This window comes from Myotis daubentonii, chromosome 5 (assembly GCF_963259705.1).
Source record: "Myotis daubentonii chromosome 5, mMyoDau2.1, whole genome shotgun sequence".
NCBI lineage: Eukaryota > Metazoa > Chordata > Mammalia > Chiroptera > Vespertilionidae > Myotis > Myotis daubentonii.
The window spans coordinates 51,745,028-51,768,196 of record NC_081844.1 but is presented as its reverse complement, the minus strand read 5'-3'; the positions used below and the strand labels follow the sequence as shown (position 1 = coordinate 51,768,196).

Genomic DNA, 23,169 nt, shown 5'->3' with positions numbered 1-23,169 from the left:
CAGCACCACCTGGAAAAGAGGCTCAAGTGGTTCCTTGAAGTGATGGCATTACCTAGAAGAGGAAATAGAGAGCAAGTGAGAATCAATCACAGGTGCTCTGATGGAAAATAAGCCACAAATCCCTATGGTCCTCCATTCTTCCACCTGGGCTTGCCTCTTGTTCATGCCTCACAGCAGGGAAGCTCCCTCGTCTAAAATGCTTCAGCAACAAGCATCAGGAGCCAGCTTTATTTCTCCAGCTTCTCTCACCATTGTCCCCATGGCTCCCATTCATGCAGTATGTACGGTGCTCCATACTCTCTTACCACCAGTTCTTAGCACAAGCTGTTCCCTTTACTTGAATTACTCTTCCCTTTCTGCTCTCCTCCCTCCATTTCTGAGTAACTTCTGCTGTCAAGGTCTCAGATTAAACATAACTTCCTACAAGAATTTTCCCTAACAGCCTCCATCAAGCAAGAACGATCCTGCTGCTATGTGATCCCAAACTCTCTTGTGCCTCTGTCCCTTCTCAGAGATTTTTAATAATTACCTAATCAACCATAATCTCCCATATACTAGAAAATTTGAGGGCAGTAATCATGTCTCTCACGCCCCCTAGTGTAGCCTAGTGCCTAGCAGAGTTCAGACATTGAAACGAAGCAAATATTTCTTTGCTGAATGCATAAATTCTTAGAGAAATCAAGTTATGCTCCTCAATAAACACCTGATACTCCACCATTTAGGTCGAGCCTCCACCATTTAGGTCGAGCCTCCACAACTCAAAACAACTGGCTCAAAATCAACATTCATCCAGCCAAACTCTTTTGAGCTTGAGGAAGAACCCATCACCACTGCCTACTTCTGTCGGTTCACCTGGAAAAACACATTGTAACCAAAGGAAACCTGGAATATAGCTCTACTGACTTTCAGGGCCTGAGCAAGGGAACCGGTCAAGACTTGCTTTATTGCAACTAAAATAAATTCAAAATGGTATAATAAGAAGGAAGAAAAGGGAGAGAGGAAGGAGACTTGTTAATTTACATAAAGAGAGCTGGCCTCTTTCCCAGTTCTTCCCAGGACTCAGCCAGCAGTAGGAGTCTCCACCTGTCTAGCCATCCACCTAGGTTACTTTCTTGCCTCAACCTCTGTGTTAGCTTCAATCTATTCAGTGAGAGGAACGTTCACAGGGTATTCTGTAGACACTATCAGCACTCTCTCAATGTTCATACATAAAATCCCAAAGAGCCCTGGCCAGTGTGTCTCAGTTGGTTGGAGTGTTATCCTGTACACTGAAAGGTGGTGGTTCGATTCCTGGTCAGGGCACATACCAGGTCTCGGGTTCGATCCCTGGCCAAGGTGCCTGTGGGAGACAACCTATCGATGTCTCTCTCTCTCTCTTCCTCTTCCTCTCTCTAAAATATCAATAACATTTTTTTTAATCCCAAAGAAAGATTTTGGGATCAACCTGGCTGGACTTGGGACAGGTGCCTATTCTCAGGTTAATCACTGAAGATAAGAAAATGGGGTATTATGATAGATTATACCTAAAAATTGAGATCTAAAAGACAAGAACAAGTAAAATCTCAAACAGGATATCTATAAAGGCAAGAAACACTGTAAAGATACATTATTTCACCAGCACATATTCAATCTATAAGAAAAATATCTTTTCCCAGGCTTTTAGACTTCTTAATATGCTTCTTAGACTAGAGTTGTGCTTTTAAATAATATTCATTATATAAGTAAAGGTCAAGATATTTTTGTGACTTTTAAAATTCTCACCTGAGGATTTGTTTATGAGAGAGAGAGAGAGAGAGAGAGAGAGAGAGAGAGAGAGAGAGAGAGAGACATTGCTGTGAGAAAGAAACATCAATCAGTTGCCTCCCATACACTCCAGGACAGGGGATCAAACCCATAACCTAGATGTGTACCCTGACCAGGAATCAAATCCGCAACCATTTGATATATGAACCAATGCTCCAACTAGCCAAGTCACCTGGCCAGGGCTTTTTGTGACTTATTTTTATCTTGCTTTTTGTTTTGTAAAAGAACCACTTTCCTCAATCATCCCGTGGCCAGAATTAAATGTTAATCGTCGCCAAGTTGTCTGTCTGGACTGTTCAGGCTATAAGCAAAGCTATAGAGCTCAAAGGCTGCCATATTAAAAGGGAAGATTCCTCCCTCCCTCCCTCCCTCCCCTTCCTTCCTTCTTTCCTTTCCTTTTTTTGTTAATCCTCACCAGAGGATATTTTTCCTTTTTTTTTTTTTTTTTTTGAGAGAGTGGAAGGGAGGGGGAGAGACAGAGAGAGAGAAACATCCATGTGAAAGAGAGACATATATTGGTTGCCTCCTGCACACGCCCCACCAGGGCCAGAATTAAGCCTGCAACAGATATATGTGCCCTTGACCAGGAATTGAACCCTGCAGTTTGCAGGCTAACGCTCTATACACTGAGACAAACTGGCTAGGGCAAAAGGGAATATTTCCTAACAATGAAGTCTCAAAATGCTGTTGCCATCCTGTTTCTTGCCCTCACTACACTGAAGTAATGCTTTCAAAACAATTATTAGTCGATCCTCACAGTCTTGTGTAAGAAATTTTAATGTGTAAGCTTAGTGCAGTAAACTAAGCGATGGCTAGAGATTACCTTTAGACTAAGTGGTAAAAATAAACTGGAATAGAATGAACATAATTTATGAAGACCATTCACTTTGGTAAACTAAATTATCTGGAGGAATAGCCACCTGGACCCGGGTTATTTTATGCTTTTAGTCCAGCAGAGTACTTCTCAGAGCAGGAAAATCAATTTAACAGATATTAGAAGATGCAGTAAAATAAAACATGTTTCATTTGGACTAAACTAAAAAGCAAACAAACAAACAAACAAAACCCCTGATAAAATGGCTGATAAACACCATTTCAATGTAAAATTTCCAATCAAGTTGAAAAAAATTTAAAGTCTTTGTTCTTAATAAATCTGCTAAGTTATGTTACTATGAACTAAAGTTATTTTAAGTTTAAATGTGCATTTGGTGCTTAATCAATTTATTTTATTATCTTTACACACATCTTACAGAAAAAAATATTTGTAAAAGCTGTATTTATCACTGGTATGCACATGGAAAAATACGTTTTTAAAGAAATGGATAAATATGGCTCCAAATTTTCCATTTCTTTGACAGTCCAACTTAATAAAATATTGGTGAATTAATTCAGAAAAATAAAACGTTGGTTGCCTTCTCTAATTTGCAGCTTTTTGTTGCTGCTGTTTCTATTATGTGTTAGGCAATTGGCTTTTTTGTTGTTGTTTTTAATAGCTGTGTTTAATCCTTGAAACCTTACAAGGTAAGCATTAATATTCCCATTTTTCAGACAAGGAAACAGAGACCTTTCCAAGGCCACACAGGCAGGCCACACAGAAAACAGCAGTCTGGCTCCAAATGAAGTCTATGTAGTTCCTATGCTGTTTCTTTAGGCCTCACAGCTTCAAGCAAAACAAATGTCACGAGTTGGCAATTAACTACAACTGCGTGGTGACTTTGCTTTCTAGGGCTCAGCTCGAAGTCCCTTTTCATGTCTATTATAAAAAGGAGATTCACGTCTGGGTAGATGACTAAATTAAATGGCCTTTAAGGCTATCTTGAAGGACACAGAAACATTCTGAAATTTCAACAACTCTGGAAAATATCCACTTCTTCCAGGTAAGTGTTCAAGCTAACAGCAGGTGAAAAATATTCTCTCTCTGTATTAGTCTTTCTTAAAAATATACTTTTATTGATTACAGAGAGGAAGGGAGAGGGAAAGAGATAGAAACATTAATGATGAGAATCATTGATTGGCTGCCTCCTGCACGCCCCACACTGGAGCTTGCAACCTGGGCATGTGCCCTGACAGGGTTCCGGGAATCGAATGGTGACCTCCTGGTTCATAGGTCGCTGCTCAATTACTGAGCCATGCAGGGCGGCCGGGCAGTCTTGAGAGAATGTGGTGAGGTTTTTGTGTGTGTGTGTGTGTGTGTGTGTATGTTGTTTTTTTGGTTAATTCTCACCCAAGGATATTTTCCCGTTGATTTTTAGGGAGAGTGGGAGAGGGAAAGACAGAAACATCGAGTTAGGGAGGAGCCTGCAACCAAGGTACAGTGCCTTGGACCGAAATTGAACCTGGGGCCCTTTGGTCCTCAGCCAACGCTCTATCCACTGAGCAAAACCAGCTAGGGTTGTGGTGAGTTTTGTAATAAAGAGCCAAGATTCTAGCATCCTGGTCTATTATACTTTTTAAAAAATATGTTCATAATGCTTCTTAAGGGTTGAAATGTGTTTCCCCCAAAGATAGTCAAGTCCTACAAGTACCCAGCTATATTTAATAGAGCTGCTCTCCACTAGACCTCTATATTTAAACTATTTTTTGTATCATTGCTAGATTTTAAACCATTCCTGGTTACTATTTTAAATATTAGTCAAAATATGACATAGAAAACATAATATGCTTTCCCAGGTGCAGTCACCCAAAGCAGAGTAAAATGAGACCATTAACATCTCTGCAGCCCTGACCGGTTTGGCTCAGTGGATAGAGCGTAGGCCTGAGGACTGAAAGGTCCCAGGTTTGATTCTTGTCAAGGGCATGTACCTTGGTTGCGGGCACATCCCCAGTAGGGGGTGTGCAGGAGGCAGCTGATCGATGTTTCTCTCTCATCAATGTTTCTAATTCTCTATCCCTCTCCCTTCCTCTCTGTAAGAAATCAATAAAATATATTTTTTTAAAAAACCAAACATCTCTGCAATTTACTCTTGCCAATAATTCAGCCTAAGATTGTCTAAACTTTTGGATATTGGTCTACTAAAATTCTTGTTTTTCAGACATATTTTGCTATTAATTCAGGCCTGTAACTATCATTCTCTATTTGTGCAGCTGAACTTTAAGTGAAGACAAAACATTTGTTGAATTGTCATGTAGAAGAAATCTTCTTTCCCTTTGCCTTAATCATAAATTTGACTAATAAGCTTGCCTTCAATGGCATCGTCACAGGCAAAGCTTCATGTCACTACATGAGAAATTAGTCAGGATAATCTGGATTCAGTTGTTAAACCAGCTAAAAATTTAACTTTATTCTTGGTCAAAAGTGGGAAACTATATTCCTAGTAAAAAGTGATAAAGGAGGTACCCACGTTCCGAATCCAGGTAGTAATTACATGGTTGTGATTATCCATCTGTGTGTGCCTGTTTGTAAAACACACAATTAAAAATGTCTGACACAGTATTGCAAAATACTGAAAACCAGCACCGCAATCTCACTCAAAACTGTGTACAAAGTCTTCAGGGAAAGGAACTTATCAGAAAAATAACTAAATTTTAAAATAACAATTCAGTAAGTTAGAATAATCAGCTCTCAATTTGAGTTAGAATCTAGATAAGTGAGATTAAGTCAGTCTTAAAAAGTTTTAGCTCTATTCTTCCATACATTTTCTAAGTACAGAAAAAAACTGCTTCAATACCCTCTACTGAAACAGGTAAATGGAATTTCCCACAATAGACAGCCTGATAAATACATATTGAAACTGTCAAGAAAAGTTTAGCAAATAAAGCACTTACAAAAAATAAAATCATTCCTTTTATTGCAAAACAATAATTTAACATCTCTGTGCTTTTCCTTATAAGAATAATGTAAGAAGTGACAGCTGATGTTCAAAACTGGAAACCAGGTAATCAGACGAAAAAAACCAGACATTTATTTTAATAGCTCAAAGTGCAAATACAAGTCAGTTCACAAAGTTTCAAGATATAGCTTTAAGTGTAATAAAAACCTGATTTACAAAAATTAAAGGGTAAAGAGCAGGAATAAAGCTTCATTTTTTTAAAAAATTCAAGAAGCATGAAAACCTTTAGACGAAAATATTCCATATACATCAATTCAGAAATACCCTAATTTACAGAGGCCAGTAGTACACTGGAACCCAAAAGGCCTTCTAAAAGAAAGAAAATCACCTCAAACTGGTCAGCTCCAGAGAAGACTGGAAATTCTGGTGCTGGCTAGTCCTAATTGTGCAGCCTCATTCAAATGTATCAATTGATGTCATTCAACCTATGATATTTTGATCTTTAGGCAAACTCTAAAAACATGTCACAAGTTCAATATAAGGCCAACATCCACTATTAGTAGTTTTTGAAGTGCTCATTATATATTTAAAAGATTTAAAGAGCTATTTCCACTTCAGGCCTATGGCGTTACTGGGGAAAAGACATAGATTAATACTTCTTCTAATACTTAAAACCTTTTTTTAAGGTTAACAACATGGCCTTTAAAACTTCCTTACTTATTCCTACACATACAGAACTGGAATGGAAAGTAGAAAAAGTTCCCACTAGGAAGATAAAAGTTGTTCATTTTTAAAATCACTCAGCGGCCAAGACACACGTTTATTTCTGCTCCCCGGAAGCAGAGTTAGCTACTAGTTTTAATTCAGGAAAATCTATATCTTCAGGAAGATTTACATAAATATTTATTCAGTCTTTTTCCCACTCTTCATCTTTTCAGTGTAGGCAACAAATTGAGTGTCTGTTCCAAAAATTCTGTCCCACCAAGTGAATGTTGAAGCATAGTTTCCAATGAAGTTCATGTGGTGAAAGTCATGATGCCGAGAGCCAGCATAGAAAGGGATGAGGTTTAAAGGGTTGAGAGGAATATCATAACCACTGCAATAAAAGTAATAAAGATTATGAAGCAATAATTGGCACTTTCATTGATAGTCATATGTTCGTTAACTAATTCAAACAACATTCCACTTTACCTAGGTCACTTTATTTCTGACATGTTTACAAAAGACACAAACAAGAGAAAATAGTGCAAATTCTAGAAAACACTAAGAAATTTTTTAAAATGTAAAAAAAAAATCTATAGAAATTATATATTATACTAACAGCCCAGTGCATGAAAATTCATGCACTTGGTGGGGGTGGGGTGGGGGGGGAGGGTCCTCAGCCCGGCCACTCACAGTCTGGGAGTCCTCAGGGGCCGGAGGCGACCCAGGGATCAGGGGAAGGCAACGCTCCCATCACGCCTCTGCTGCTGCCACTGCCGGCAGCGCCAGCCTCGGCCGGCCCTGGTTACCTGAGCCTTGGGCAGCCCTGGGTGGCTGGGGGACTGAGGGTGGGTCTGGCTGCACTGTGCGCCTGCCCCCCGCAACTGGGCTGAAAGAACCTGGCGCGCCGCCATCTTTTTGTGATGATGTGACAGTCAGTTTGCATATTCTGTCTTTAATAGATAGGACTATCAGGAGATGAAAGAGAGGCATTATAATAATAAATAGATTTTTTCATAAATTCTTTTTCTTTCCTGTTTTAGAGGAGGAGCTTTCTTACCATAGCCTTTGGGGGGAAAATTATATGAAACGAGTATTAAATCTATACTGCTTGATAGACCTGTGAATCACTATTACAACTTCTTTTACTCTAGTCAATGACAAGTTGGAATTAAATGTACCAGGATTAATGAAAATATGAGTGTGCTTTCCGTAGGTGGAGGGACACATGTGATTTTAAAAGAATATCATTTAGAGTATCCTCTTTTTCCCCCAATATATATCTGAAATCTGACAGATAGAATTATACCAGTCCAAATCACCCCAATCTTTCTTTCTCTCTCTTTAGAAGACTGAGAGGGGAGAAGAGAGAAAAGAACAATGAAAGGAAAGAAAGAATGTAAGAGACATCACTCACAATTTATCTACAGAAGAATATTCTCTGCCTAGTAGTGGTTTAAAAATAATTCTTAGAATTTAATATTCTGCTTTCATGGGTATGGTAATAAGTCCCAGGTCAAAATGCAATGAATATATAATTTTAAAATAATAAAAAATTAGGAGATTAGGCATTTTAAAAGGCATTAAATATAAATAACTTACCACAAAATATCTTCCAATCGATAGAAAAAAAGTGAAATAAGTAAATATTAAAAGTAGTGATTTCATCAGAGTTAGGCAGTGAGACTAGAAATATTCTTATTTAGTGAAGGCTAAATGATTCAATGTTTTTTTTTTCAAATAAGAGTTAGTCTTAGATTCATTACAGAAGGATAAAGGAATTGCTAATCCTGAATTGTATTTAACCAAATCTTTAAAAAAACACACACAAATAGTTTCAGTTGAACAGTGTTTCAGGAAGACCTAAGCAAGGTGTGAAACTCAAGAGTCATAAAAATGACTCATTTTACTACAGGAAAATTAAAAACTAGAAAAGAACCATCAGAAGTTAAAATTCAAATGACAGATGCAAAGAACTATTTAGAACATACATAGCTAACAAAGCTTACACAAACCAGTAGTTTTTAAGACATATAACAGAAAAATAGAAAAGGACATAAAAAGGTAACTCAAAGAAGAAAAAATACTGTTGGTCAATAAGCACACAAACAGATGCACAGCCTCATGTGTCCCTGCAGAAATGCACACCAACACAGCACCGAAAGCTCTTTGCCCTTTTATTGACAAACATGAAAAAGACTGTACTACCCAGGCTTGGAAGGGTGTTGAGGGAGGAAAAGCACTCTTACATATTTCCACTGAGAATGTAAACAGGGACCCTTTTAAAGGGCAGCTCTGAAGTGCACGTCAAAATTTCATTTCGTTTAACCAAAAGAACTTATTCTCCCTATAAAAATGACAACAGCCATAGACAGGGATATAAAAAAATCTAACCAATGATTATGTCTCTTGTTTTCTTAAAAAATAGCAATATTAACAAGATTAACTTCTATTAGCCTACTTAAATATAATCTTATGACCATGAAAATAAAGACATTTTATGATACCTCATGGCAGAACAGAAACGAGAGCTCACCTGTGGACATCAATGGTTTCTAGCAAACGAACGGTCACCCATGCCCAAAGAAGAATTACATGATCACAGAAAAGCATGATTCCAATGAAAAACCCAGTTCCAAGAATTAGGGTTTCCAGGGGATGTGCATATTCAGCTTCCATTCCAAATGGAGCCTAAAACAGAGAACAATTCCTTAATATATTGTGATGGTTAATTTTATACACTAGCTAGGCTACAGTGCCCCGTTGCTTGGGCAATCAATCTGGATGTTGCTGTGAAGGTATTTTATAGATGTGGCTAACATTTAAATCAGTAGACTTTGAGTAAAGATTACCCTTCATCTAACCAGTTGAAGGCCTTAGAAACAAAGACTTAAGGTTTCAGAGGAAGGAGTTCTCAAGACTGCAATACAGAAACCCTGCTTGAGTTCCCAGCCAGCTACCCTGGGGAATTCAGACACAAGACTGTAACATCAACTCTACCTCAATTTCCAGCCTGTGGTCTCCCTGTATATTTCAGACTTGCCAGCCCCCACAATCTGAGTGTGTATGTGTATCTCCTGTTTTTTCTTTTTCTCTGGAGAATCCGTATACATATATTCTAATTTATTTACGAATATCGCTTTATAAATATATTGTTTCTATATATAAAATAGTATATCTAGCCATACATATGTAAACAATAACAATAATTCTCAAATTAAAAAAAATTTAATTCCTACCAAACATCAAAAGGTCTAGTAGGGATGTCCTTAAAAATATCTTAATGTTTTTGATGGCAACCAATCAGTGTGTTTCTCTCACACCGATGTTTCTTTCTGTCTCTCCCTCTCTCTTCCATTCTCTCTAAAAATCAATGGAAAAATATCCCCAGGTGAGGATTAATATTAAAAAAAAAAAGAAAGGAATATTTGATTTAGCATACCAATGTAGAACATAATAGAACCAGTTTGACAAATCAAAGCAGTTTTGATAAAGAAAAAAAAGTCACTATTTTTAAGACTCATAAAAACAGAGAACAGACTGCTGGTTGCCAGAGGGGATTGGAGGTTGGGTGAAAAAGGTGAAGAGATTGAGGATACAGGTTGGTAGTTACAAAATAGTCATGGATATATGTACAGCCTAGGAAATATAGTTAATAATATCATAATAATTATGTATGGTGCCAGAAAGGTACTAGAAATATCAAGGGAACACTTCGTCAAGTATATGATTTTTTAACCCCATGCGCACACCATAACATTTTGCCTCTAATAGAAAAAAAGTATTAAATATAATTCTAACATACCTGAAACTCATGATGAACTTTATGAATATATTTATATATTTTCTTGTGATGTAAGAGCCTATGTAGGAAATAGTGCCAGGTATCCTCAATCACCGCACAACCAAAGCATCTTGCCAAAAGCATATACCTATAAGATGAAAACACTATCATGAATATGAAGTGCAATCTAGACCTTTACTGGGGATCACTGCCTGAGATATACATAAAACCAAATACCCACTTTACAGTTTGACCCAATTGGACATATTGATCAATAAATTCTCAAAAGTGTTTAGACACAAGGTAGCTATATTACACCACCCAGAAGAAGAGCTGAACAGAACAGACTGGCCACTATATCAATTCCAACTCATTCAAAAAAAAAAAAAAAATCACAGGTATAAAATCAATTAAGAAACAAAATTCATACCCAGAGAATCAACAATCAGCTGCCTCCTGCACTAGCGATCAAGCCCACAACCTGGGCATGTGCCCTGACTGAGAATTGAACCGTGACCTCCTGGTTCATGGGTTGATGCTCAACCACTGAGCCACACCGGCCAGGCGACACATTTTTTTTATAAACCTCTCAAACTATTCTCAACGTTTTCATTCCCTTTAGACTTAAAATGTAATTTTTTTTCTTAGTACAAGCACCTTCAAATAAAGTATTGCACTAAAATACTAGTAGAGAAAGACCTAAAAATGGTAACATTCTAAGTTTCTACTATGATTTACTTTTCTCCATTTTATTTACTTCCAAAGTTTAGAACAAACAAACATTAAACAAATAAAGAAAAAAGATAAACGTTAAGGATATTTTAATTGGACAGCAAACTGTGACTGAGCAAACAAATCAAATCTTTACATATATTAAAGTATTGTTTATATCTACATACCATCTTGGCATTCTTTCCCACCCATAAGGAATGTTGAAATACTCTGTAAAATAATAAGTTCCACAAATCAAAGGGAGCTGGATACAAAAGTGATTAAAGAGAAGTACTTTAAAGCATTTCCATTGGTTTTCCCATGTTTCTGGTTTATCCTACGGAGAAAAGGCACAAATATTGAGTGTTAGTCTGTTATCAGCAGGTTAGCCTGGTATCCAGAAGTAAATTCCTATTTTTTTCTCTACTGGTTAATGAGACCTTAATTCTGTTTTGTGAATTCTATATTACAGTTACTATGTTACAGTAGCTAAAGCCCAGGAATCACAACATCCTCCCCTCTAAATTCTTGGCAACTACCATCACCAATTTAGGTGAAGAAATTGTGAATAAACAAACTCATGAATAACGAACATAAGATCTCAAACCTAAGAAGAAGCGCTATAGAATGAGTAACTCTCCAGTCTTTCCTGCCCACAGATCATTCACTTCTTGTATCAGAAATGACAGAGAAGAAATGTGTTATGCAAAGATTACGGTTGGGTCTTCCAAGTATTTAAGCAATTGTATCAGCAGCATTGAAAGCCATTATCACACAGGTAAATCAATGCTTCCAGACATTTGGCAGTATTCATTTCCAGAAATTAGTGCATTTTTGTTTATATACAATAAAAGAATTATAAACTCTCTAAGCTGGAAGAACTTCAGAGATGTGTCCAGTCATTTCCAAAGAATGGAGAGCAACTGCCCACAGAAGTTCCAAGATTAAAGTCAAAATGAGTGAGATCAATGTACTAAAATGTTCATTTAAATCTCATCAGGATACCTACTCACCTAAGAAGCAATATTTTAAAAAACTAAATTGATTCAATTCAATGGGCTACACTTACAAAGGAAAATTGTTTGGGGTTTTATAAAGATTATGCTAATAGTTATTACTTTATTTTAAATGTCCTTACTTAAAAATTCAGAAAGCTGCTGATGAAATTTTTTTCAACTGAACCACAACATCTCAAGTATGGGAAATATTGTTCAGCAGAAGCCCAAAGAGGTCCACTACCTTGCCCAGAATGATATAGGAACTGGGACTAACTAAAATCTAGGCCTCCAGTTCTGTTCTTGAAACTCTTTAAGAGTTACCTTCCTTGACCAAAAAAGAAGAAAGAAAAAAAAAAAAAGGAAAAGCATGAAACTGAGACACAATCGAGAAATCCAGAGAGCTGGGTGGTCTCTAATCTCAGGGCCACCACTAACCAGTTATAAGTCAGTTTTATCAACAATAAAATGAGGAAATTAGATAAGATCATTTATAATTATCTTTCTATTTCTATTCTGAACATTATCACCCTACACCTTCAAACTTTCAGTCTGTGATTGGGGACAAAATAAATGGGAAATTCCGACTTGGGCCTGCAATGGCACTATTTCCCATAGAAACTATGTTTAACAGACTTAATATCCTAACTAGAATCTGATACCTATGTAGTACAGAAATTAACACAAAAATTAATCAACTATAACTAATAAAATCATTCATTATACTGTTTAAAGTACACACAAATTTCTTTAAAAGATAGTAAATCAAAAACTCACACCTAGGGGAATATCAGAGTTTACCATATAGTACTTTATATATAACTGCACTCTAATATGAAAAAATATCATTATTAGGCCATGGACTTCAGAAAGAATGTTTTTAATATATATATATATATATATATATATATATATATATATATATATATATATATATATATATGTATCCGTGAGGAAAATTCCTAGAGAATTATTAAAATGTGTGACTTTGTAAAAAGAAATAGATCCTACAAGGTTTACTTTATTGCTTGTTTATTCCTATAAAATTTCCCCCTCATTAGCACACATGTGCATTAACTGTCACACCGTCTATTCTCTTTGAAAGCAGAAAGTCTTTAATGCTGTCTCATCACCAATAGCAACTTCTTCCTGTACCCTCAATGTTTCAGGGTATCTGCCTTCAAAATTCATAAACCTGTAAGTAACTTGCAGTGATTTTTTTTTAACTTGTTTTTAAATCCTGGCATATTGTGAGAACCTATACTAATTTACCATCTCAATTTATTTTAGTATCAAAAAAGCTCAAAGCTTTTTGGTTGTAAAACTTAAAGGAAGAAATACTGAGGACAGACTTGAGGCCACACTACCCAGCCTTTTAATCTCTGTTCATAAATACCAGTAACCAACTACTGTAGATGATTGCTTGTCCTTTCTTTGGCCATCAAACCAATCATAAAACAATGACTGGAAAAGGTTTTCCTCTCTTTGAGAAGGTTTACACCTCTGACCAATGACTCAACTATACAGGGATATAATGAATCAGCCGTATGAACAAAGCAATGGGTGATACAGGGCAGCCTGAGTCACCCCTAACACCCAGGAGAATGAACTTAAGACATTCAAACTGAATCCTCCCTTTCAAGGCAGGACATTTTATAACAAGCATTTTGGAACTTCTGTGTCCTCAATTGAGGGTAACAGGATACTCTCCCGTGGGCCACATTCCTTTTTATTCCCTCCCCCTTTTACTTTTGTTCTCTCCTTTGGCTTGGAGTCCATGGGCACCTGACCCCTTGTACTTATCCCCAGAGAAGATCAATACCAGCGCTGGTTTAAAGTGAGACTCCCTGGGAAAGGCAATGAAACTGAGACTGTGAGAGAATGTGTGCAATAACGCCAACCCACATAGACTCAGTGAGTGAAAATTAGTCTCCATAGATAAACAAACACTCTCAACATATCTACTTTCTACCAAGGCTATGTGTGCCCTTAAGAATAGTGTGGCATGATTTTTTTCTCTTTTGAGAGAAACATTGACTGGTTGTTCCCCTTATTTATGCACTCATGTTGCTTCCTGTATGTGCTCTGACCTGAGATCAAACCCCCTTGGAGTATCGTGATGATGCTCTAACCCAACTGAACTAACTGGCCAGAGCCTGGCATGACTTTTTAGAAAAGTAAACAGTAAGCATTAGAAACTATCATGGGTTCACCAAGTACTGATAAATCCTCTCTCTAATAAGCTGGTCCAGATTCTTTCCTGGGAGCTATCAACTCATTAAGTACTTTTTAATTCTGATTACTTGTTGAAATAATAAGAGTTTAGATTTACTGTGTTAAGTAAAATATATCTTAAAATTAATTTTCCTATTTCTTTTTACCTTTTCATGTATTATAACAGAAAAATTTAAATTTCTTATGGGGCTTAATTATATTTCTATTGACAGGCCTGATCTAGAGTCCCTCAAAACAAAGTTACAATTACTTTAAAAATATTCAACACTAATGGTAATATTCCATTGCAAGTCCATCATACTCACCTTTTGAATTTTGTACTTTTTCATGTAAGGTATAAATTGAAACAAAAACCCAGGTAAACAAAACAAGAAATAAAGGGTCTCGTGTACTATCAGGGATCCCCATGTTGCTATCTGGAACTTTGTGTAATTGTCCAACATATAGTTCCAAGCATTCTTAAATGGTTCTTGCAGAGGATTCTCGGGTAAAAGTGAATCTACATACTCCACAGCCAAGGATGCTGAACTAAAGATGCTGACACTTTCATTTGTTGCCATTTTTCAAATCTCTGCACACAGCCTTTTAATTCTGTAAATATAAATAAGTACATAAATAAATAAGCAAGAATGCAAGTCAAACAATTCTAAGAAAGTAGTTTTAAAAATGCATCTTCAAATAATTTTTAAAATAACCATTACTAGCACCAATTTCTCAGGTCCTAAACATGTAGTTAAAACAAAAGAACCGCCCTGACCGGTTTGGCTCAGTGGATGGAGCGTCAGCCTGCGAACTGAAAGGTCCCAGGTTCGATTCTGGTCAGGGGCATGTACCTTGGTTGCAGGCAACATCCCCAATGGGGGGTGTGCAAGAGGCAGCTGACCGATGTTTCTCTCTCATCGATGTGTCTAACTCTCTATCCCTCTCCCTTCCTCTCTGTAAAAAAATCAATAAAAAAATATTTAAAAAAACAAAAAACCCCAAAAGAACCTATAAAGAAAAAGCCTGCCAAATATGACTACACAAAAATTATATACTTCTAATTGGGGAAGAAAGAGATACTCTAAAGTAACAAAAGTATAATATGCTAATCAGACCGGATGACCTTCCGGATGAAGTCAGAGATGAAGCTAGGGCTGCGAGGGAAGACAGGTCCCAGGCGCCTGCCTGTGCTGGCCGGAGGGAAGCCTGGGTCCCAGGTGCCAGAGGGAAGCCCGTGCTGGCAGTCGGGGGAAGGAAGGCCTACTCTTGCACAAATTTCGTGCATTGGGCGTCTAGTTATAAATAAAGTCAAAGATCAAATGACAAATTCGAAAAATATCTCTACCACTTATGACAAAGGGCTGTAAGAAAGAGTCAAAGGCCATTAACACTGGGTTCACAGAAGAGTAAATGCAAATGCTCACTAAACAAACAAGCAGTTCAATTGGACTCAAATAAGGAAATATACCCTAAAACAAAAATCTTTACATTACATAGGGCTCAGTACCCAGTATTGTTAAGGACAATAATTTGAAGAAACAGGCACCATTACACATTGGTGATGAAGTGGGAAGGGGGGAGGAGGAGCAGAATTAAGTACATCTTTGGGGGGGGGGGGGGGGGAGGAAATCACAGTATCTAACAATTCAAAATAAGTACACCCTTTGACCCAGCAAGTTTCTCACTCAAGTGTACAAAGACTGGTACACGAAGGCTGAAGGAAGTCCTGATTATAATAGCAAAAACAAAGAGAAAAGTAACAAAATAGCCACTTAAAAGAAAGATCTATATGTTCTACCTAGAAAGATATCTAAGAGTCACTGTTAAGCCTTGGCCAAGTGGCTCAGTTGGTTGAGCATCATCCCATGCACCAAAAGACCACTGGTTCAATTCCCAGTCAGGGCACATGCCCAAGTTGCCCGCTCCATCCCTGGTATGGGTGTATATGTGGGAGGCAGCCAGTCGATGTTTCTCTCTCTCTCCCTAAAATCAATAAAAACTATTTTTAAAAAAAGATTAAGTATTAAGTGAAATAGCAAGTTGCACAATATGTATGACAAGAGCCCCACTTATGTTTTTGTAAAAAATATATGCATTTTATCTATGTACTTCCATGCGTATATATGTACATACAAAGACACACACACACACACACACACACACACACACACACACATACAAATATAGAAAATGAACGGAAGGATACACAGGGAACAATTCAGAGTAGAGATCTTTAGGAAAGGGGATCAAGAGGTATTAGGGGAGCTACTCTTTCCAAGAGAAACCAAGATGGCGACATAGGTAAACACTGGAAATTGCTGCCTTGCACAACCACTTCAAAAATACAACTAAAAGACAAAATGGACATCATCCAGAACCACAGGAAGGCTGGCTGAGTGGAAATTCTACAACTAGAAGGAAAGAGAAAAGCACACTGAGACTTAGAGGAGGTGCACTTGGAAAGGGCTGGCAACTGAGGACACGGTTGTCTTTTTCAATCGGGAGGGAGTCTTAAGCTGCTCTGAACTCCAGTTCCGGGCAAGTCTCTGGGGACCCAGACTCATACGGGGAGAAACTGGACTGTCTGGCATCAGTCGGAACTTGAGGGCGGCTTTCTCTCAGAGGTGCTTGCAGCAATTACCGGGACACTGAGACACGGGGCCTCTTAGGGTAGGACTGAGGAGCAGCCATAGCTGTTTGCTCCGCCCTGTTGATTCCGAGACCCCACCCCACCCAAGCTGTGCCCAGTGGCTTTTGCATATGAAAGGCCTGGCCCTTTGCAATCTAAACTTACCTAACTGCAGCTGGGTCAGAGAGACCCAGAACATCCAAAACAAGGCCCAAGGCCCCACAGCAGCTTGCATTGCTTCACAGCTGGGCCTCATCTGGGCACCTCCAAACCCCAAACAAAGAAGAGGAATCTGCAGATCTCTCCATAGCTCCTGCTGGGTAGCCTCAAGCAGAGGCTAAATTAGCACCTCCTTAGAGATCCAAGAGCCCGTGTACCCAGTGGTCAGAGTGGGACCATCCAGATTACAACTCCTCAGATCCATAAGAGACACACTCAGGGGGCAGACTCAGTGAGCACCAAAGCCCCACTGAAGCAAGTCTTGCCCCATAAGGGTGTCTCCAGCACAGAAGTTCTCCCACTGTAGACACAGCTGATTCTCACAGCCAATAGGCCTGGAGGTCAATTCCTCTCAGTTATACCTACAACAATCAAGGCTTAACTACAACAAGACTGTGCACAAAGCTCACAAAGGGGTGCACAACTATGCAGGCCAGACGGGAGTGGCAAGAAATATTCAAAGTGATGAATAGCAAGAACCTACAACCAAGATTACTTTACCCAGTAATCATTTCTATCATTTACCCAGTAATCAATTCTATCATTCAGAATTGAAGGTCAGATAAAGAGCTTCACAGATAAGAAAAAGCTAAAGGAGTTCATCACTACCAAACCAGTATTATATGAAATGCTGAAAGGTATCCTTTAAGAAGAGGAAGAAGTAGAAAAAGGTAAAGACATAAATTATGAACAACAAATACACATCTATCAACAAGTGAATCTAAAAATCAAGTGAATAAATAATCTGATGAACAGAATAAACTGGTGAATATAATAGAATCAGGAGCATAGAAAGGGAATGGACTATTCTGGGGGGGGAGGGGTGTGGGGGGTGCGGGAAGAGACTGGACAAAAATCGTACACCTATGGATGAGGACAGTGGGGGAGGGGGGTAAAGGCAGAGGGTGGGGTGGGTTCTGGTTGGAGGGGAGCTATGGGGGGGGGGGAATGAGGAACAACTGTAATAATCTAAACAATAAAGATTTAATTTTAAAAAAAAGAGGTATTAGGGGTGTGTGTGTGCACCCCTATTATGCACACACAATGAGAGGTTGTTATGGAGAAGAAGGAAATTTTACTTATTTTATACCTTCCTACAATTTTTTCCAGGAGCATGTTTACTTATAAAATAAATAAGCTTAATAGGTTACCAAATAAAAAAATAGGGAAACTTATGAAGAGTATCAGTCTTTTAAAAATGCTCACTGCTATTCCTGATTTATGAATAATGATGGACGGACCAATAAATATCTGAAACCTCAGAAGCACTCTTATTATTTTTTACAATGCTCCCCCACCCCAATTTACCTCTTACCCTACTCCTCATAGAGGATGCTGGGAAGCTTAGCCAACTTCCTCAGGTCTGACTTCACTTTGCATCCTTATTCTTTTGTCTGACTAATTCTCAAATGACTTATACCATGGAGATTATCGTGTTACACCCTGTGCCGTGCCAAGCTCAAAATTTCTCTTGGTTCACTCACCCTCTCCTCTAAGACTGACAAGGCTTGTGTTAACTGACCTCATCAAGAACTTGCCCAGCGCTCACTTTACCTTTCTCATCTTTTGTCTTTCCCTCTTCACGGAGTCTATCCGCCTTCAAGTTTAAAAACATATTCAAGTCTTCCTTTCTTGAGGAAAACTTTTCTAACCTCTATCTCCTTTCCCCCAAGCCAATGTCCCATTTCTCTTTCTTGGAACCAACCAATCAACTTCTTTTTTTATATATTTTATTGATTTTTTACAAAGAGGAAGGGAGAAGGATAGAGAGTTAGAAACATCGATGAGAGAGAAACATCAATCAGCTGCCTCCTGCACACCTCCTACTGGGGATGTGCCCGCAACCAAGGTACATGCCCTTGACCGGAATCGAACCTGGGACCTTTCAGTCCGCAAGCCGACACTCCATCCACTGAATCCACTGAGCGATAGAGCCAAACTGGCAAGGGCTCAACTTCTTTCTTAAAGAAGAATTCATAAGCCTCTAACTGCTTAACTCTCATCCACACAACTTGCTCAACTACTTGCAATCTAGCTCTCAATTCATATCAAGATTATCTTCAAAGATCTTCTATACTGCAAAATAAAATTTCAACCCTCGGTTTTCATGAGGTCACACTAGCTGTGTGTCTTGGAGCAAGTTATGTAATTTCTCTGAGCCTGTTTTATCATCTGCAAAATATAGACAACAATAGTACCTAGATAGAGGGAATCTTTTCCCAATGTCAAATCACCACAATGTACACTTAAAATATCTTATAATTTTATCTGTCAGTTATACCTCAAGAAAGCTGAAAAAGGGGAAAAGAATAACAACAGTTCTTCCAATGAGTTCAAGGAAGAATGCATGTGAAGCACTTAGCACAGGACCTGACACACAGTGATTCTAAGAAGCTACCAGTTATCGAGCATTTTCTATGTGCCGGGAACTGCACTCTCAGTGCGATACATGTCCTCTATATATCCAAGACTTTAATCCTTACCACGCTTTCATGAACTAGGTACTTTTATTATTTCCATTTTCTAAATGATAAACTCCAGGTTGAGAAAGATCATGCAACTTCCCCAAGTTACAAAAATGCTAAGTGGAGAAGCTTATGCTCTCATCCAGTAAGCTATACTTTAACCAGACATAATAATGCACCAGACAAATATTACAGTAAGAGGAGATAATTCCTACAGTTTACCCAAGTCTCCTGAAAGAGTATTCTACACGGGCTGTCTTCCTTTTCCCATTCCCATGTACTCTCCAGCACCTACAGTCAGCTTTCTAGTCTCATCGCTACACTGAATCTACTCTTACTAAAATCACTAAGGATCTTCTAACTGCCACATCCAACAAACATCCCTTCAAGCTTATTTTATTCAACCAGTCTGGAAGGTCTGAGATTTCTCTCCCTGAAATACGTTCCTTTCTTGGTTCTTGGAATCCCCATGTATTCACGCCCACTGAATTTGTGCTACCAGCTGCAGCCACTGTGCTAGCGTCTGCTCTCACCTCTGACTTCACAAACATAAAATCTAGCGAGGAATCTCAGAGAATTCACCAGACTGCCATAAAAGCATGTGATAAGAGCAATGAAGGCTGGAAACACTGAGTGGTAGGAGAACAGGGAGGACCAGCAGGGGTTCCTAGAGAACGAGACTTTCTAAACTGGGCCTGGAGCACGATGGGAGGAGACCAGACACAAAGAGAGTCAGCTGGGCGAGGTGGGGGGAATAAGAGGATGTTGCAGCGTTCTCAACCTGTGGGTGGCGATTCCTGAAAACACATCCTGCAGATCAGATGTTTACATGATGATTCATAACAGTAGCAACATTACAGGTAGGAAGTAGCCACGAAAATAATTTTATGGTTGGGGGTCACCACAACACGAGGAGCTGTATTAAAGGGTCGCGGCGTTAGGAAGGTTGAGAACCACTGGGAGGGAACTTCCCACCCAAAGACTAAACCAGGACATGAGAAAGAGTACAGCCCTTTCTGAGTTAGTTAGTTTGTGGGACAGCTTTTGAGGAAGGAAGACTGGACCGCTGAGGCTGGAAAGTTTCCAAGGATGCTTTCCTTACTCCCTTTCCTGGTGTTCTTAACTATTTCCTGTTTTAAAAATCTCCTAATATCCAAAATCTCTATTTCCAGCCCTTTCCCCTAAACCCCAGGTTCTAACTACCCAGGCCAGCTCCAATTAGACAGCGCAGAGGCACATAAAACTCAACAGATCCAAAAGTTCAGCAGCTGGCCTTGGAGCCCTGCCCAAATACTCCCGACCCACCTCCATGAACACCTAATTTTGTGACTTGCACCTTCACCTGTTCAGTCATCTCTGACAATGTTCTGAGTCTCCCCTATCGCTGCTAACTAGGTAAGGTCCTCAAACGCTCACCCAGTATAGACACACCTGGTTTAACTCACATTTGGGAGCTGACTCTCCATACACAAGCGAGGAAAATGGGGCCAGTTGCTGTCAACTGAACAAAAGCAAAATACAGAAAGGAAATTAAGGGTAGAGGGGAAGGGAAACCGTGAACTTTCTTCTGCTTTTTCTCCTCCTTGGACAAACGGATGGACTGGAAACCTGCTCTGAGCAGCCTGACTAGGTCCTCAGAAAAAAAAGAAATGTAGTTCCTCGCGGATCCTTTGGGAAGCCTTGACGTTTGGCTGTCCTGACTACCGCCAGCTAATGCCGTACCCTGTACCTTCCTAGGTAAACCCGGATTGCTCCAGGGCCCTCACCTGGCCTTGCCATGCCTCCGGCTTGCCCTTTTAAACCCGACTTCTGGGGCTCATGCCAGGATCTATCAAAACAGGAGCGTCCACCCTTTCACAACATGTAAAGTTTAAGAAAAGTGCCTTCCCTAGGAGTACAAGACCAAGGCCTTCAGCAATGGCAGTGGTTCTCAACCTTCCTAATGCCGCTTCCCTTTAATACAGTTCCTCATGTTGTGGTGACCCCCAATTTCATTGTTACAAATTGAACATCATTAAAGCACAGTGATTCATCACAAAGACCATATGTAATTATATATGTGTTTTCCGATGGTCTTAGGCAACCCCTGTGAAAGGGTCATTCGACCCCCCCCAAAGGGGTCGCGACCCACAGGTTGAGAACCGCTGAGCTATGGAAAAGAAAACAAAAACGCCCCGCCAAGCCTGTCCACCCTTCATTGTTCCTCCTCTCCAACCTTCACGTCAAACTACCACATCTGACTTCTCACCATTCCTGTGGCTTTCTCTCTCTCTCTGCCCACGGAAACAGCAACCCTTTACCCGTGACGGCCTCCTATCCCACTCCCACCCACACATCATAACCTCCTCTTAGCCGCCCTTCCACACCCCATCGCACGTGCACACCAGATCTGATCTCCCCTGCAATGCTTCTGTTTTGTAAAACTCTCACCCTGTGCTGTAACTATCGTCTAGCAGCGGTTCTCAACCTGTGGGTCGCGACCCCTTTGGCGGTCGCACGACTCTTTCACAGGGGTCGCCTAAGACCAGCCTGCATATCAGATATTTACATTAACGATTCATAATAGTAGCAACATTACAGTTATGAAGTAGCAACGAAAATAATTTTATGGTTGAGTCACAACATGAGGAACTGTATTTAAAGGGCCAGAAGGTTGAGAACCACTGGTAGCCTAATGCCTCCAGTGACCGCAAACTCTTAAAGGGCAAGAAACAAGCCTCAGCCCGGATGCATCACCATTTTCCCCTCCGGCTCCTCGCCGCCCTCACATTGGGTGAGGGGTGCCCCCACCCGGCCCTGAGCGCGCATCCACGCCCGACCTCGTTCCCCTCAATCCCGCAGAGTTCAGGGCCGGATCCCCGACATTCCCCCTTCCTCACCTACGATCTTCTCTTCCGGTGCCCTCACCAGGATGCTCGCACGGAGACTGCCGCTCACCGTATTCAACCTGGTGCCGGGGCCCAGGCAGGAACCCGCCTCTACCGGATGAGGGAGTGTGCAGCGGCTCTCTGTTGTTATTGGCTTGCGAGGGCGCCCGTCCCGCCTTCTCAGTGCTGTGACTGGTCTGTATGGTGGCCGGCATCGTGCGACTCGCGCAAACGAATGACTGGCGGTCCCAGCCATTGGCTCCCCGGATGGAGTGAGGATAGTGAGACCCACACGCCCAGCCAGTGATTGGCGCCGCAGCGCGCCCAGGGGCGGGGCAGAGGATGGAGCGTCAGGAGGGGACGGGCACTGACAGGGCTTCGTGCGGCCGAGGAGTCGTCGCCATGGCAACTTGGGATTCCTCCAGAACTTTAGCAGGTGCGGGCACTGTCCCGGGGAGGCAGGCTTAGAGCATATCACTCTGTAAGATTATGCTATCCTTTTACCTAAAAAAATAAGCCTCATAACTGATCATCAATTTAGAGGATAAACACTTGGGTGCTCCATGCTATCTATTAGTTTTATAAGGAGAAAATAAACCTGTTTTAAAAGCAAATATATATATATTCTCAGATAATTACATTAAATGACCTATTGAATTTGTTTTTTTAAATCCTCACCCCAGGGCATTTTTCCCATTGATTTTCAGATAGAGTGGAAGGGGGCTGGTGCGGGGGGTGGGTAGGGTGTGGGGTAGAGACACACACCCCTGGATTGGTTGCCTGCCAAAGCACTCCAACCAGGGCTGGGGACTGAACCCACAACCAAGGTATGTGCCCTTAACCAGGAATCGAATCACAACCCTTTGGGCCGCAGGCCAGCACTCTAACCACTTGGCAAACTGGCCAGGCCAGTATTTTCTAAGTGCTGCTGAAATTTGTATGTGAAAAATGAAGATTTGGGTCTTGGCATACTTTCTGCAGCAATTGATCAACAAGTTGATCAACAA

At 40.0% G+C, this 23,169-nt stretch overlaps 1 protein-coding gene across 1 annotated transcript; it reads right to left on the bottom strand.

Moving 5' to 3' along the window:
- Nucleotides 1-5,574: 5,574 nt before the first annotated feature.
- On the bottom strand, nt 5,575-22,323 carry MSMO1 (methylsterol monooxygenase 1). The gene is made up of 6 exons (XM_059697776.1): nt 22,175-22,323; nt 14,306-14,591; nt 10,959-11,107; nt 10,081-10,207; nt 8,812-8,966; nt 5,575-6,669 (listed from the first exon to the last, which is right to left on the bottom strand). Exons 2-6 carry the CDS (start codon nt 14,558-14,560, stop codon nt 6,477-6,479), a joined length of 879 nt encoding a protein of 292 aa, XP_059553759.1. The 5' UTR covers nt 14,561-14,591; nt 22,175-22,323; the 3' UTR covers nt 5,575-6,476.
- Between the last annotated feature and the right edge of the window lie 846 nt (nt 22,324-23,169).